The sequence below is a fragment of the Numenius arquata genome, chromosome 14 (genome assembly GCF_964106895.1).
Source record: "Numenius arquata chromosome 14, bNumArq3.hap1.1, whole genome shotgun sequence".
Lineage (NCBI taxonomy): Eukaryota > Metazoa > Chordata > Aves > Charadriiformes > Scolopacidae > Numenius > Numenius arquata.
Window position 1 is genome coordinate 18551124 of NC_133589.1, and position 17591 is coordinate 18568714.

General features: G+C 48.9%; 1 protein-coding gene across 1 annotated transcript; it reads left to right on the forward strand.

The window, feature by feature from the left end:
* Positions 1-698: 698 nt before the first annotated feature.
* ATP6V0C (ATPase H+ transporting V0 subunit c) lies at positions 699-12448 on the forward strand. The gene is made up of 3 exons (XM_074158498.1): positions 699-1065; positions 10292-10475; positions 11617-12448. The coding sequence occupies exons 1-3, from the start codon at positions 990-992 to the stop codon at positions 11819-11821; spliced, it is 465 nt and encodes a 154-aa protein (XP_074014599.1). The 5' UTR covers positions 699-989; the 3' UTR covers positions 11822-12448.
* Positions 12449-17591: the final 5143 nt, after the last annotated feature.

Genomic DNA, 17591 nt, shown 5'->3' on the forward strand with positions numbered 1-17591 from the left:
GGAGAGGGACCACAGGACAGGGCACATGGGATGCTCCATGGGACATATGGTGCTGTGGACATGGCACATGAGACAGGGGATGTGCCATGGGTGACATAGCACCAGGGACATGGGAAGTGGGACAGGGGACACAGGAGACGGCACATGGGAGGTGCCATAGGGGACAAGGGACTTGGGAGAGAGAACACGCCAAGGGGGACACGCCAGCGGGGACACAGCAGCTGGGCAAGGGGACACACGGCGAGGGGAGATGTCCCCGGAGGCAGGGGACACGGCGCGGGGGGTGACGGCGCAGAGGCGGCCCCAGCCCGGACCCACCGCCCTGTGGGCGTGGCCGCGCCATGGCCACGCCCTCTATGCTAATGAGCGCTGAATCACTCTCAGCGGGACGCGGCCTCCGGGCCGGACTGAACCACCCGGGCTGAGGGGAGGGGGGGATGCGCGGAGCGGAGCGTGGGGGGTGGCCCCCGCATCCGAGCGCCCCACTCACGACACGGGGCGCGGAGGGAAGAACCGGTTTTGCTCGTCGTCGAGGATAGGACCCGCCTGGGAGCGGGGAACTGGGCTGGGGGGGTGAAGGAAGGGGGGGCGAGGGCCGGGAGCCCCTCAGCTGCGGGTACGTGGTGGCGGCCGGGGGTGGGGCGGGGCGGCCGGGGGCGGCGGTCACGTGACGGGCGGGCCGCCGCCATTTTGTCCTGCGGAGGCAGTATTTAGGGCGCAGCGCCCGGGCCACCGCGCACTCCCGCCGGGACGGAGCTCTGCGTCGCTGTTTCCCCGCTCCCGCCCGGCCCCTTCCTTCTTTCCCTCCCTCCCTCCCTCCCGCAGCCGGCCTCCGCCCTATCTCCCCCTTCCCTCCTCGACTCCGCCATTTTGTGGCCGAGCACTGCCTGACAAGGACCGGCGTCGCGGCGGAGCCTCCCGCCTCTCCCCGCCGCACTCTCGTGCTCCCGCTCCCAGCGGCGCCTCGGCCCGGCCCGGCCCGCGCAGCCATGTCATCCAGCTCTACCCCCGAGTACGCTTCCTTCTTCGCCGTGATGGGCGCCTCGGCCGCCATGGTCTTCAGCGGTGAGCACCCGGGCGTGTCGGGGCCCGGAGGCGGGAGAGGGGAGCACGGTCCGGTTCGCTGCTGCAGCACGTGGGGTGGGGGGTACCCCTTTCCCCGTCCTCCCCATCCCTTGGCAGGGCGCGATCCCCGGTGGTGGGCCCGGCGGGACGGGGCGTCCTCCGGGGCTGGCTGCGGGGGCGGCCACGGGGATGCCGCCTTCCCCCCCCCCCCCCCCGGGCCCCTTTTTCGCCCCCGGGCCCCCTCCCCCAGCTCCATCCGGGCTACCGGGGCGCAGCGGAGGGGGTCTGCGCGGGTGACGTCACCGCGGCGCGTGCCGCCGCCGGCGGAGCCCCCGCTGCCACGTGACTGCGGCGGCGCCGCCGCCCGGTTCCCCCCTCCCTTCCCCGGGGGCGGACCCCGGTCAGCCGCGTCCGGGCCTGCCGGGACCGGGGGGGGGGGCTCTCAGCAGCCCGGGGAGGGCGGCAGACTCAGCTCCGCCGGCCTGTGCCTCGGGGGGCTGCCGGGCCGCGCCGCCCTCGGGGCTCGGCGGTGCCGGTGGCACCCCTGCCCCGGCCCTCCCGAGTCTGCGGGCAGCGCTTCTCCCCCTGAGTAGGGGCAAAGTCGTTGCTTAAAACGTTCCTCGGATAACGCAAGACCGGTTTTTAATGGGATTGAAACCCGAACATGCGGGTGGTGCGGAGCCAGCCGGCAGGGCACTAATGGCGTTAGAGGGAACCGCGGGCTCCCGGCCTTCCCTTGAAACGGGAGGTGCAGGAAACACTGGAAAAGGGAAGCTCCATCCACCTGCATCGGGAGGCACTGGGGCTCAGTGTGCACTAAACTGGGTCATTCTGCCCTGTCTCTCTCCCTGCTGACAGACACTCACGTAGAGACCTGTAAGTGCTGTTTTGCACTAGAAGGACCATCATACAATGCTGTGTCTCTCTCGGGGCCTGAGTAAACCTTCTGCAGAAACCGACTACTGTTCCTGACCATCATTTGCTATTTCCCGATAGGCGCAGACCCACTGTTCTCTTTGGGATGTGACATGGGGAAGGCTCCAGCTGGGTTTTTTCCAAATGCAAGTGTTACCAGTAACTAGGAACTAGGAATTGGTCTGGTTTTGTCTTCTGGAGACAACCAATGTCCCCAAATGCATGAGCACCCTGATGTGTCTTCATCTGCCAACTGATTTGCCTCCCAGTTGAGGAGTAAAACCAGTCGAGCATAGAATTGGCTGTAGCTCGAGTTGTGTATACCTGTTTTGCGCCTGAATCTCATTATATTAAAGTAGCCTCTGAGATGGTAGCTAGATCTGTAAGGCAAACTTGTGGAAGCTGCTCTTAATTGATTAGTGTGGTAGATTAAACTGTGTAAATAGGCAGTGGATTAAATCCAGTGTTGAAGAGGAAGCTGTCTGGCCATGCTGGTGTTGGCACCATGGACTGTTTTCACACCAGCCATGTCCATGGCTTTAATCTTTGCAAAAAAAAAAAAAAACCAAACCACAAAATACCCGAGTGGCTGAGTTTAGTCTTGCTCAGTTTGTACCCAGTGGTGGGACACAGGTGTTCTGTGCTGAGGGCAATTAGTGGCCTGCCACCTCAGAGTTAAAGCATTGTACTTGCACTTGACAGGTAAGGACTTTCCTGGAAGCAGTATGGCTGGAATGCTGTAGGAGCCAGCCTTGGCTCTGCTGGCCCGCCAGCCTCTTGGCCAATGAAGATGATGGAGGAATAGACACCTAGGTCTTGTTGGAAAAAGCAGTCAGCAGATCACTACCTGTTGCAAAACAGTGGTGATTAAGGTCCTAAATACTGAGCTTTGCTCCTGAGGAGTCACTGGATTCCTCTTGCAAAACTAAACTCGGAAGCAAAAGACTGTGGCTGTATAGCCTTTAGACAGGTTTTGTGATTTGCAAGCTTCCTTCAGTGGAAACATCAGTGAGGGATGCAAACTTGAGTCAGCATTTTAATAGTTTAATAGAATTCAAAGTGTTGCTTGGCATGTCTAAACTAGAAGTGAAGCATTTCCTAGAAGCTGTGGGTTTGATAATGTGGTACTGTCGGATTGCAAGTTAAAGGGTGAGTGCTGAGGCTGTATTGATGAAGGTTTGGTGACTGTCACATGGCTGCTGGTACACGATGGGTCCTTGGTGCAGTGTCTGTCAGACAGTCAAAATACCAGCAGGTCTGAGCCATGAAACTGTCTCTTGCTGGGGCCTAAGCACGTGATGGGTTCAGTCGCTGGAACAACAGGTTATAGATACTGCTGAAGCAAAATTTTCTTGGTTGTGAACATTACTGAACTGCTTGTGTAGTGAAGCAACTTGGATTTTTAAGGCAATATGGCAGAGGCATCAATATAGGATAAACTAAAACTTGCAGTGTCATGTAGCTTTCCTAACAGGGATGTGACATTACAGCATGTTCTGATGTTAATTGAACATTAGTTGTTAAAAATCCCACCCTGATTTAGAAGTAAGGAGCTAAATCTTTCTGGAAAAACATGTAAAACTATGTAAAATTGTCCTAGATCCAGTGTTAATTAGTGCAGTGATCATGTCTGACTCATGCTATCTAAAGATCACATTCTTGTGGAGCCTGTAGTTCTGAGACCTGTTTCTAGTAAACATGTTCGAGTTCTGTACTGTCCAGGCTAGCTTGATGTGAAAACAAGTGACTTCGTGCAGTACTGTTTCGTGTTTGAACATTAACTGCTGATGGTAAATAGATGGCAGAACTTGTTCTGGTCGGCTCATACGGATGGTGGCTGGGAAGACTCATGCTGCCTGCTGTGACCTTTGCTGTCTTCAAGCTGGCTGGTTCTTTTGCTGATTACAACTTGTTCTGGTTGCTGGAGTTCCTTTATTTCTGATTTGTAAAACATGTGGCTGGCTCAGTGTCAGGTGCTGTTGAGTGATCAAATTCTTGAGGCTTTTTCATGAGACTTCAGCATATCAGAATGGAAAAGCATGGTATTGGGCAAAGCTGGCTGATTCTGTGCTTGCTGATGCTCTGTGTAGAAAAATGTGAAGTCCCAGGCGCACCCCACTTCAGCCTCTGTAATGTGGTGAGGAGTTGTACCTAGACCTGCAAAGATCTTAGACTTTTACTTAGACCTCTGGATGCAAAGTCTTCAGTGCCTTTGATACTGCTTCACTCCCAAGCTTATGGAGGACTGCTAATGGAGAGAGCTCTGGCCAGCAGTGTTAAGGTTCTGTGTCTGCTCATTGTTGCTGCAGGGCTAATGATAGGGCTGTGGATATTGTAGCGGTTGGTTAGCTGTTAAGGGGCCTCCATGGTGAAATTGCTGACTCGGGACATCTAGCTTGATGAAGCTGGTAGCCCTGTGCAATCTGATTCTAGATGGCATTGTGACTATAAACAGCTTGAAGGCAAATTACACCTGTGCTTCCTGAAATACTGTCTCTGGAGAGGCAGGGAGGTGGTAGAGAGGAGAGTTGCTTGCTTCTTTTCTCAGTAAGGAGCTGTAGCCCTCATCCTAAGAGGAGCTCGCAGAGTACTTCAAAGGCATCATGGTATGGGCAGGAAAACTCAGTGGGTCAGGTGTTTGAGCTACCAAACTGTCTACCAGCAGAGAGACCAGTGAAAGCATTCATCCTAACAGCAGGTAAATCAGTGGACTATTAAGTGTTGTAAGAAAAGTGAACCAGACAGGCAGTATTTCTACAGTTCAGTTAAAGGTAGAAACCTCAGCAAGGGCATCATTTCCACTCAGGATTTTCTGAAAAATCAGACTGGGCATCAGGATTTACCAGTGACTCTACAAAACTTGGCTCAAGCAGATGTGCTGCTGCGTGTACCATGGCTTCCAAGTTTACCTGATGAGACTCCTGTGGCACCTTGAAGTCACTGTGGACTACAAGGTCTGCAGGTACTTCCTGTCTGATGGGAACATCCAGAGCAGCAGTGGAGATGAATGAATGCTGCCTTGAGACCTCTTAGTCTGCTTCCTTTTCTCCTTTCCTAAAACCAGCCTCTTCTATTGGTCCAGAACCTGACTGATTTCAAGCAGCAGTTGTGAGCTGAAGAACTCCAGCCCAGTCAGGCTGTTGGATGATGCTGGGAACAATGGTTTCACAAAAGTGTATGCTTCCACCTGCTCGCTGTCCTTGCCAAACAGTGAGGCATAACTCAACCTGCTTCCTTCAGATTGGGAATCTTGTGAGCACGAGGCTTCAGGTCAGGCTGGTCTGGCCACAGGAGTGTCTCCTGGGTGCAGGCAAGTGGCCTTGGCTTTCCCACAACTCAAGTGAGGCAGCTCAGCTGGGGCTGGGTGGCTGTTAGACTGACTAGATAAAGAGGCCTCCTGCTAACTGGTGTAACACACTGCTCTGCCAGTTGATACTTGGAGTACAGTGGTCCATCCAGGCTGTGAAATGGGTCATCTTTAAGGTTGCAGCAGAACTTGGGTGATGATAAAGATGAATAACAAGTGACTGGACCTTGCTGCTTGCAGAAGAGCAATCCTGTACTCCTTGGTGTAATGTGTCAGCCTTACCATACCCCCCAAAAAAAAAAAAAAGGATTGGGTGCATGTCAGACAATCCAGAGTACTAGTTGCGACAGCCCCAGCTGCTTGGACAGCTGACTGGTAAGTCCTTTTAAGTTCTCAGATTTACTGAACAAGAGCAAGGGGCCTGCTGGTTGGTTCTGATAATGCTGTAAACTGATGGTGCTGGGCTTGTTTGAAATCCCCACACCCTCTCATAACATTAGGGAAGAACAAAAAACATGCTGTCCCTAATCCTGTAACAGGTGACTCACTAAAGATTTTCAAAGTCTGCAGCTTCCTGTAGGGCAGCTTATCTGTTTACCCCTCCAGTTATCACTGGGAGCTGGCTGGAGCCAGTCTTCGGTCAGTGAGATCTGAATTTGCATGGGCTCCAGATACGGTTCCACTAAGGGGGCTGTCTCTTCTGTGGGGATGCAACTGGGTGTAGCAACAGGGTTTTTCCAGGGCAGCCATGAAGCATCTGTTACTGTAACCTGAGGTGGAGTGTGTCTGTTAAATGTGGTGGTGTGGGAGGAGCCTGGGAATACCAGTGGGAAGAAGCCTGTTCCTTTGAGAGTGCTGGGGTTTCTGGCATGGCAAAGCAAGGATATTGCCTCTGACAGTTCTCCAGCTGTTTAAGAACAACCTGCTCAAGGATAAACAGGTGTTGAGGTGAATTGATGCCTGCTGCCTGGTTCAAGGGAAGCCTCCCTACTGCAGAGAGCAACCTGTTTGATAATGGGTTAATTATAAGAGGCTCCAGATGTAAGTACTTGTCCAGAATGGTCTTTCAGACTTTTGATGATAGTAATGCATGGTAGCTTAACTGAAAGTTTGACTTGTGTTTCTAGCTCCTTTCCTAATGCAGAGAAATCCTACCTATTAGTGCTCTGGAAATCTTTCACACATTGCAGTGCAAAAACCTGGTTCTCCATGGTGGGATACGAGAGGAATCACTGGCTGTGAAAGGACCAAATGCTGCTGGAGAGTGTGTGGCTGGTTCTGAAGCTCTGTGTTGTTGGGCTGAGCATGTCTGACTGTATCGCAGCTGCTGAAACTGCATCTCTGCAAATGGTTCCCTGGCTGGAAGGCCCCTGATAACGCTCTCACTGCCCGTAGGTGCATGTCTGTCTGCAGAGCTTTGCAGAACCGCAGCAAGGCCTTTGGTAATAGCCTCCTGCATTGAGGGAGTGTCGTGTGAGGTGACTTGCTGCTAACTTAGCTGCAAGATTAACGTTCGCGGTGTGTGACCTCGCTGAGTGTGGTAACTATAGCTACAGAAGATTGGTCCTAATGCTTGGACTGGTGCTGGATCTGAACCTCAGGTTGCTGGACCACTGACAGCGAATATCGGAGGTAAAGCTCTACTGCAAGTCCTGGCAGTGGCATGACTACAACCAGTCTTCAGGCTTTATTGAAGCTATTGCCTGATGGCAAGCTACTTTCTAGTTCATGCACCATCTTGGAGCTGCACAGCTCACTACTGCTTGTGACTAATAGGCAGTAATGGCCCTGGCAAGGTGCTGGCAGCGTATCCACAGCCCTGCGGTGGTGCGTTTCGCCCCCAGGAGCAATAGGAAATCAACTCTGGCCTGGGAGTTCAAGGAGTTACTCTTCAGAAGTATTTCAAAATCAAGTTAACCTTTGAAACAGGCTTACTGGGAGTAGGTGGTCTTAAAAGATGTGTGAAGCAATTTCTCTGTATTATAACACCATTGAACTTATAAATGGCACAGTTCCTGGTGATAGGCTGGAATGGCTTCCTCCTGTGCTGAAGCTGGATGGCAAATTGCTGCTTCTCCGGCTGCCAGGTAAATGTTTTAGTAGCTCTGTGTTTGTATGCTTTAAAGGTAGTGTTGCAGCTTAATTGGTCTGCATGTTAGAGGTGATGTGAAGCAAATACATGGAGTCTTGGTGTGTAACAATGATACAGCTCTTGTTCCATTTTCACTGCCTTCCATGTAGATATCTTCAAACTGAAGGCACTAAGAAGATTTTGGAAAACATGTCCTTCCAATTTGCTGGAGTATTTAAATGTAGCATATGAAGCACATGTGCTTCAGACATTCCCAGCTGCTGAGAGGTATAAGTCAAGATGACCTATGTGCCAAATAGCCCATAAGAGAATAGCTGAGCTATCAGAAGGCTCTGTCATGGTGGGAAGGGGATATCATCTTTGGCCCCGGGCTGTAATACTGGGGTATGGCAAAAAGTGCAAGGAGAACGCCTCAGGCTAGTGAAGAGCAGTAAGAGCAGCTGCCTTGTTGGATATGGGAGATGCAGCTGCAGGGAATCCAGTGGTCTGTTGATCAGGATGTGGATGTGCCAATCTCTGAAGCTGTATTTGTAGCACCTGTGACTGTCCACCTAGTGGGAGTGTAACAGATCTTCAGTGCCATCTGAAACTGTTGTGTGAAACAGTGTATGTGGACTTTATTTGTTAGTGGGTCTAGACCAAGTTCAAGGCATAAGCTCTTGCCTATTACCTAAAATTGGGATTTAACAACTGGGAATTGACAACTACATGCTGATCAGCCCCTCTCCAAAAGCTTAAACTGGCTGGCTTTCTGTAAATGGGATTACAAAATCAGCTTCTGTAATCCATCACTGCATTAATTGCAACACCTTTAACTTCAGACTTGGAGGAAGTAATGACTGATCTAATTTTAAACAGTGAACTTCCCTTACGAGTCTCTCTTTCTAGAGAGGCTTAGAAAGGATTCCAGATCAGAGAAGTGGTTTCTGCTAAATGCTATAGCCAGTCTAGAAGTCTAGACAGGCTTAATCTTGATTCCACTTACTAGTCCTTCGAAGATGCTTCATCCAACAGAAGAGGTTCCTATTGAAGTTAGTGATTTCTTTCTAGACTTTTGGGGTCTAGACCCTTAAACAGCACCAGCACTGATGCTGCTGGCTCAGTCTGTGCACTAATTTCCAGGCTCAGCTTACATTTGCAGGTAAAACCTGTTGTATTTTCTTGGCCCAGGCCTCATCCTAAGATGGATTCTAGTTCTGAATCGTGCTGAGCAGCCCTTCGTGCCTGGCACAGTGACAGTTCAAGAGCTGTGCTAGTGCAGAACCAATTTGTAGTTGATAATCAGGCTTTCACTTTTCAAGTTTTTGCAACTAAAACTTCCTTGTGATAGTGAGTCTGTGATAGCACCACTGCATTACCTTTATTAATCTCCTGAAGTTTTTCATTGCAAAGCCAGGAGGATTACTGCCCAGTTCTTAACTGCTCAAAGATAGGCTTTATGTGAATGTTGGGTGAGAAGCAGGAAAGCTCATATCTTAAACTCTTTGGATACCTCCCAGCAGCTCTTGGATGCTGGTGCAAGGCAGCTACAGATCCTTGCGGAAGAAGCAGCTCTCCCTTGTAGAAACATTAGTTTTTAAGTTGGTGGCACAAACTCAAATAGTGAGTCTCTGAACAGTACAGAGCTTTGAAACCCTGTGGTTTTAATACTCTCCAGTAGCCTTTTACAGCAGACAAGAGCATTTTCATGTCAAATAGGACTGTTAGCTTTGAACATCAGGCTGATGATGTCTGAAAAGGAGAGTATCTACCCTTCCACATACCTTGCAGTGCTGCATCGAGGACTTAGTCCTGGATGGCTGCTGACCTGCATATTGGCTCTTAGGTGATGGTGAGTGCAGTCCAGAGTTAAGGAGTTTCTTACAGTACTCCAGAGCAAGATTGGAAGGAAAGGGGTCTTTCCAAGTACTTCAGAATCAAAGAATGAGGTATTCGTGGAAGCTTTTGTGAGACTTATACAAAGTTTTCAAGCAGAAGTTACTTTTTGGAGTACTGCTTTGGGACTCTTGTAGCAGTTCTCAGTTGGCGATGATAACCCCATGTTCTTCTTTGGAAGCTAGGCTTTGGATTCCTGTGTTGGTCTCATGATGCTCAAGTGTTGGCACAGGTGATCAGTGAACCTTAGGGGTAAGATGGTTTGGGGTCCTCTGTGGCCCACAAGCTGTAGTCTACTTTGTGGTTCCAGTGGTTGGATTAGCAAGTGCTTGGACCCAAGTCCTTCACAGGTGAAGCTATTGATAGATGAAGAGGGTGTCCTTTCTCCAAGAAATGAAGAGTGGCAATAATATGAGTTTGTTGCTATCTCGCTGTTTTTTCTGATGAAGCTGAAATAGCATGTTTAACCCTAGGACAAAGCATAGACAGACTCTGTGGAAGAAGAGGCCCCATGAAGGTGATTTGTTAAATGTTGGGTGCATTTGAGGACTCAGCCCGAGTGGCTCAAAGTTCAGTGGCTGTAAGAGCTGGCTTTCAGCTGGGTTACATCCTGCTGCAGGAGCAGGATATGCTTTGCTGTTTCCTCTGCAGTTCAGCTGAGTGGAGCCTCTGTGAGGGCACAGACTCTGAAGTAACAAGTTAAGATTTGGGACCTTGGGCTTTGGTTCCTAAAGAGGAGATGAATGTCTGCTGGGGAGTACACCCTGCTGTGAAGTAAGCTTAGGGAGGATATTCTGGTATCAGTTCTGTTTGAACAGCACCTTTTTATTGATGTAGCTTTGGTCCACGACTCTGGATAGGTCACTTCCTCATCCCTTAGGGGAATATTCCTGGCTGACAAGCCAAGTAGTCAAGTGACCATGTTTTGCACAATTCTTCCTTGTGCTGACTCAGCTGTTCTAATAGTACAGCCTAGTGAATGAGATGGTATTTGGGGATGTTTAACTTCTTTTTTTTTTTTTTTTTTTCTCTTCCAGCCTTGGGAGCTGCATATGGAACAGCAAAGAGTGGCACGGGTATTGCAGCCATGTCTGTCATGAGGCCTGAGCTCATCATGAAGTCAATCATCCCTGTTGTCATGGCGGGTATTATAGCTATCTATGGCCTCGTGGTGGCAGTCCTCATTGCCAATGCCCTCTCACCTTCCATCACGCTATTCAAGTAAGTTGCTGCATCTGTCAGTTTTGTTGAAGTTTGTCCTGAAGTTTAGAGCTACTGAATGGGTGGGTTTTCCTCAAGACCCCCAGGACTGTCAAACAGGTCAGACATGCCACTTCCAGAGATAAAGCCATCGTCTTGGCTTGAGAGAAACCGTGTACAGGCAGTAGTGGGGCAGGAGGCTCAGCTTGTTCCATGGTGCCAAATTCTAGACCTGGAATATACAGGTCTTTTGTCTAATCAGACTGTCTAAATAGTTCTCCTGTTGCCTGGGAGACACAAGTGAATAATTAATATTGCTTGCTGCTTTATGTGCTGGTAAGTCAATCCTCACGCTATACGTCAGGCCTCTACATCAGCTACGGTCTGAAACTTAATCTAATCTTGGCTTTTGAGAACAGTTGGAACTGGCTTGAGACCTCTCAGAAGAAAACAATGCTTCTGAGGTCTGACAGTAAATGTGTGTCACTCCACAAGCTGTAGTGGATGAGCAGTGTGGTTGGCTTAATGCGCCATGATCTAAGAAACAGCAGGTACTGCTGCTCATTTGCAGTTACCAGGTGGCCAGATACTGACAGGGATGGCTCCTCAGGTTCCCCTGCCTGGAAAACCAGACTGTTCTGTCCAACCCTTGCAGTGCAGGAGACCTAATAGTCACTGGGATGTGCTGTGGCTGTATAGTAAAGTTGCTAAAGGTGGGAGACAAAAGCTGCTGTTAACAGGCTACATGGGACTGCAGCACAGGCATTATGGCAAGTGCTAGTCCAGTGGGCTGGAGTACACACAGGTCTGGCAGCATGCGGAGCCGGCAGCTGACTGGAGTGGCTACAGACAAGCTGGGTGGCCATGTGAACTCACAGGGCCAGTAGCTTAGCTAAGTCTATGAGCTGTACCTGAATATCAGCTAAAGATCTTGCATAGCTGCCTGGTTTTTTTTAAGTATCATGACCAGGAGTCTCAGGAAGCATCTGCTTTGAGACATACTGTGCTTGTGTAGAGCATAGAAGCTCTTTCTGCAGGAAGGGGAGGTTCCCTTTAAATGTAAATTTGTATTTCCGTTGAGGAGAGGAAAAAAAAGCCTGAAGCTGAAGGGTTGGGTGTCCTGTTGCTTCCCACTGAAGCTCGTTTTGTCTCTGTCCTGCAGGAGCTTCCTTCAGCTGGGTGCTGGCCTGAGCGTGGGCCTCAGTGGTCTGGCTGCAGGCTTTGCCATTGGCATCGTGGGGGACGCAGGCGTACGGGGAACGGCGCAGCAGCCCAGGCTATTTGTGGGCATGATCCTGATCTTGATCTTCGCTGAAGTCTTGGGTCTCTATGGCCTCATTGTTGCCCTTATCCTCTCAACAAAGTAAACGTTGCGGTATGATGTAAAGAGATGTAACAAATCCACATTTAAAAAAAAAAAAGCTCCAGAACGAAAATGGTCTCTCCAATGTGTACAGTTGTCCCAATTTGGTAGTTGATCTCTTGTAAATGCGCAATGTATGTTAGTGACTTGTCTGTCATGTGTGTACTTCAATACTAAATTGGATGGGCTGCTCCAAGCCTGCTGCATGGCTTGGGGTGGCCTGTGTGCAATTTTCCACCCATTGCTGTTAGTACTTTATGTATAAATATGAACTAGAAATGTAATTTTTTTCTCTTCACTGGATGTTTATTTATAAAAGACTTGACATGTTCATACATCTATGGAGCAAGGATTTTCAATTTCCCATGCTATATATATTAATCTTATATATAGGTAGATTACACTGTGGGGTCAATTGTAAGTGCAGAGAATTCCTTGGATGTAACTGATTCTAAAGATTGCTGTAGTGTCCTGGTATTGGAGTATGAGAATTTTGTGTTTTATTACAGCAATTGTCCGAAACACTCCTGTGTTTCAGTAGTAACTGCGTATGCTCCGGCATCAGAGTCGTGCACCCAGTGTTGGGTTACAAACTTATACCATGTTTCCGAATAAAACTTCCTCACTACATTGCTGTAATGAGTCCTCTGCCTCTGATTTCATGCTGTTGCAGTGCTGTGCTGGCCTGGATCCCGCAGCACGTCTTTGCTTGGGCACATGGCAATGCCCATAAAAGGCTGTGCAGGTCCGGGAGTGGGGATGCAGGCTGCAGTGAGGGACAAGGAGCTCCTGAAGAGCCTTTGGGCAGCCTGTCCTTGTGGCTCTGCAGACACTGGGCCGGTTGGAAAGCTGCAGGGATAGCAGCAATTGCTTCTTAAGTACCTGAAAAATGGTCTCATCAACAAAATGTTTTCACTCAAGAACTTATTTTTAACTTGTAAATCAGGAGCTTGTAAATTTGAGCTGAGAAGTTCTGCTTGTACAGCCAGTAAATGCTGTAGCAGCCTTCTCTTGTCCTGAGGATTTATGATTCTTGCAAAAGCAACACTGAAACTCACATGAGAGATGTTGGACCCTTACAAATGTAGAGCTTGTGCCAAATTGCCTTTGGGAAGAATGTTATCTTCATTCTAGTTCCATAGTTTGGAGAACAGGTCAAGCTTTACCTTGCCTAAGCCAAAATATTAATATTACACAGATACCTAGTACTAGTAATGCCTGTGTGATCAAACTGAGCTGAAGAATCTGGAGTGATCTGTCGAAACCTCTTCTGTCAGCCTGGTTGGGAATGGTGATGCGGGTGGTGTCATGTACTTCACCCGTGTACCTTGTCTGTGACACTGCAGTGTCCACAATCTGGTGTAAGCACCATGAAGAGCCATGGCTGGGGCAGGAGGACTTCAGTGGAGCATAGGCCTGGTGGTACTTCCTGGACCTGGGTAACTGGTCTCTGAACTGCAGCTAGGAGCCAATCATTCTGCTAGTATGGATTTTAACAAACTTTTGTGAAGTTGTAGTTTTAACAGTTACTGATTGTCAGTAACTACTAACAAATTAATTGGTTTACTATTTACTATGAAGCTTATTTGTCTGCATTTGTTTAATGGACAGGGTTAAGAGAAAATTTCCTGGTCTAAATTGTGTTGATTGTTATTTGCTTCAGCAAAAGCAGTGGACTCTATAAACTTCTGAATTAGACTTTACCCAGGGTCATAAACGTTGATGGAAGCTACAGCATAATTCTCTGAGTGCTGATTGCAGCAAGTGCTTTCCGAGGGCTTCCTACAGAGCCTGCAGCTGGGAGGGGGTGGATCACGCATTCAGGCTCCCTGGAAAGTGTGACGTGTATGTCTTGCAGTCCTGGTGAGAGGAATTGTATTTTGCTTGTGTAGCAGGACAGGAGAAAGTCCTGGCTGGGGCTGCAAATATGTTTAACATCTGGTTTTACCTTCTTTAAGGGGATCCTTCTGCCAGCCTTGCTTTTTGCCCATTTACAAGAGTATAAGCAAATTGCATTTAAAAGAGCAACTAAATGCTGGTGGTAGCTCTTGTCTCTAAGAAAAATAAGTAATTTAAAGGCACCAATCCATAGGAACTCTTTAAGATTCCACTGTAGCTTGGTGACACCTTGCAGAAGGTAGTTCCTAGGCTCAGGATGGCGATGGACACTTGCATAACCAAACGCAGGCAAGACCCCATCAGTGCATTTTGGTTCATGCTTTGGAACAATCAAGCCTATATCTAGACCTATACAAGTCAGGAGAACAGAGCACAAAACAAAAGCTGGAGTTTGCATGCGCAGGAGGAGCATTGCTTTGCGCCCCACGTACCTGCAAATAGGCCCAGAGTAAAATTAACAGTCTGAGCATGTTGCTTCAGCCAAGTGTTTTCTGACAGTGATGCTCTAGATCCTCATTGATGACTCCCAGGTGAAAGCTCGCATTTCAAGTCCTTCACTGATGCTATTGCATCAGCAAATTTCTGAAGTGATTCAGGGCATTAGGAAAATGACGGACCTTTTGGTCCCTTTCCTTTGTTTAGTGACAGCAGTGTGCAGGATGGGAGTGCAGTCCTGTCCGGCAGGGACTGGCTTTGTATTTGGTTTGGAAGAGGGGAATGGGCAGCCTCAGAGCGTGGAACAACAGACTCATAGAGTGCCTGATAGAAAGAGGTGGCGTCTGCTGGCACAGAAGCCGTGCTGTGTAAGGTGGCGGATCGCACTGCAGTGAGTCAGCCCTGCAGAGCGCAGGGAGGCTCTGCCGCAGCAGCGGGTAATCAGCAGTGGGTTCAGGCTGGATGAGGCTAAGGGATGCAGGCTGCCAGACCCTGCCTGTGCAGACAATGCCTTCAGAGAGCTTCCTGACCTTCCTCTTTTTAACTCTTTCATACTAGCTGTTTTGGTTTTTTTTTTTCAAAGGCTGCAGATTTTTTGGGTTTTTTTTTTTTTTTTCTGTTACCGCTCTGTTGCAGGAGCATTTTTAAGTAGCGGGATTTTATCTGTGATTGCTCAGGGATTGTCTTTCCTTGAGAGATCTGGTTTACAGAGAAGCAGAGTAAGCTGGGAAAGTACGCTTTGGGGAAATAAAAACCTCATTAAGAGAAACTGATCCCAGAAACTAAGCCACTTTTTTCAACTATAGGCTAACAGCAGTTCTAATGATACCAACTCTCAGTAAACTTTGTTTCCTTCCCAGTCTAACCGTGGGGATCTTGATTTTATGGCTTTTTGCCATTTCCATCCAAACTTACTGTATAAAACCATCACCGTTCCTCAGGTGAGACTTAACCTGTCTCTGACACACAGGACTTGCCACCTCTGTTCTTTTAGCATAACTCTTTCTGCTCTACAGGTATTAACCATCTTTTTCTCTTGACGTAAATAAATTAAACCCAGAGTAAGTCTTCCTAGTGTCGCTTATGTCACAGTGGGAATTTTCTGTTTCAGGGTCAAGGGATTGTGTCCCAAAAAGCTTCTCCATTTGTGTTCTGTTACTAATGACTGCTGTTCCTTTTCTCTGCAAGCCACGCTTCATTTAGCTCCCAAGACAATCACAGCTTTGCAGCTTGTATCACCGAGTTTCTGTCCTGCTGGTTCCTGTATCACAGCACTGAAACAAGCCCTCCCCAGCCTCGCTGTGTGGAACCCCGAAGGTTTCCATGGGGCCAAACAGCAGGGTCCTGAGCACTCCTACAAGGTATTTACGGACCCCTGAGAGTTCTCTCTGGCCTGTGAGAGCAGGAGCTTGGCAGCAGGAGGGCAGGGCAGTTCCTGGAGAATCAGTGGCTCGTGTTTGCCATCTTCCTTTTGCTGACAGGATGAGTGCACTCACCACAGGCTCAAGTCCTGGCTCTTCCAGATTTACCAAGGGGATACTGGTGGCTGTTTCAGTCCTGGACCCTTTTTTGGCACTTTGAACTGTCCTGTCCTTGCTACTACATCTGTGCTTTCCTCCTCAGCCTTTGCAAGGTGGTAAAGGGGTGACCTCGAGTGGCAGAGAAGGGTAACAACCCCCTGCACCTAATGGCTTTGTCTACTTAAGGTAGGCTGAGGACAAATCATAGGAAATCTTGTATATTCCCAAGATTGGTAGTGTGTTCTCAGCTCATAGGTGTAAACAGCCACCCTGGCTCTTGTGTGCATTAGGACAGTTTCTCTTTGTGAATGCATGTGAAAAATGAGAAGCCCAGGCTGCATCTCCACAAGCAGTTCATCTGGCAGCACTGCTGGCCTCTGGACCTTCTTTCACATCTGTAGCACCCGCTCCCCTGTCTCCCCCAAGTGCTGGTACAACTTACGCTGCCAGGCAGTGAATCTAATTCGGGAATCGAGCCAGGTTAACAATAACTCAACCTGAAGAAAAAAAATGTTTGCTAAAGAAAATGCAAGGGAAACTACAGCTTGTGATTCCCTCAGCTTGTTACTGGGCCAGCAGAGAGAAGGAACATGCAATTATTAGAGAAGGAGTGTGCAATTATTGGTGATGCACGACAGAGTTAATTTAATACTGAGAAATAAAAGGAGAACATCTAAAGGGATAAGACTTAAGCAGGACAGATATATGACATAAAGTTGGGCGCAGTGACATACCTACAACATCCATGAGGCAAATTTCCATACCTTTCATCTTGGCACAGGCTGTTCTGTTCTCCCCAGCAGCGCAGAGGGAGGCCTGGGCCATTTTCCAGTGTTCTGATTCAGTGGTTCACTTTGGGGCTGCAGCCTAGAAAAACAGCTCTCTTTGTCGCCGAAGGGTTGGTGAAGCTGTGTCAATGGGGTGGCCCCAGCAGGGTCTTTTCTGGCAGATGTTACTATCTGTAAGCAGTCAGTACTTGCATTTACCTCAATGGCTCTTCCACTGCCAAAAAAAGTTACTGTCACAAGTCTGTCAACTTGTACATTCATATGAAAGTGCCCTGTTTTGGCCACAGGCGGTTTGGGTGCTGTATATGCCTTTTGACAGCTGAATTCAAAGTAGCAGTTTGAAATAAACCTCAAATAAGCAGGCTTGAGAGCCGCTTTTAGGATTCATTTTCTAATCTCCCAGTTTTGGAGTCTCTCAACCTCACCTGTACTGAAGCCACAAACCTCTCCCACCAATGTTCTGCTGGGTGCCCCTGACGTGCATAACCTCAGCCACGATGAGGAAAACCTGCCTGAAGCCATTCTTAGCCTCAAATTCCCAAAATGGTGCTGCACACAGTCTTCCTGGCCTCAGCTAGCATCATTGTTAGTGCTCCATTTCAGGGGCCTTTACTGGCATCCTGCTGACAGTAAGAGGCAGCTTGTAGTGTGGACAAGCACTGACATCATGGAATGATAAGTACACCATAAAACCTCATTAAAATTCAGTTCCTGGGCGGACGGGGACGTTATGTTCATGCACAATTACATTCCCCATCATTTATCTTTTCTTGGTGTGATTCATCAGCAAGGCTCACACCAGCACCCTGCCTAGACATAGTCCTTGGTGAGACGCTTGACTCTCTCCCCGATACTGAGGGACACTGAACAGGCTAAACGTGTGTGAGTGGTAAGTGGAGGCAGCTGCAGGACACAGCAGTCCTCTGGAGCAAAGAGGACGGAAGGGAAACGGAAGCATCTGCCAGCAGATGTTTAGGAATAAATGCTTAGACTGTTGGGGATGCTAGCTTTAGTTTTAACAAGCCTTTAACGTTTTGGAGATTGGACATCATTGCCCTACTGGCCACGGAGGCTGCAGACAATAAGGACCCCCTGGTGGCACAGTCTGCTGGAGAGAAAAGGCAGGGGCCTG

Coding starts and splice junctions, on each gene's coding strand:
- ATP6V0C (XM_074158498.1), top strand. CDS start 990: ATGTCATCCAGCTCTACCCCCGAGTACGCTTCCTTCTTCGCCGTGATG. Junction 1,066..10,291: donor GGCCGCCATGGTCTTCAGCG/GTGAGCACCCGG, acceptor TTTCTCTTCCAG/CCTTGGGAGCTGCATATGGA. Junction 10,476..11,616: donor CCTTCCATCACGCTATTCAA/GTAAGTTGCTGC, acceptor TCTGTCCTGCAG/GAGCTTCCTTCAGCTGGGTG.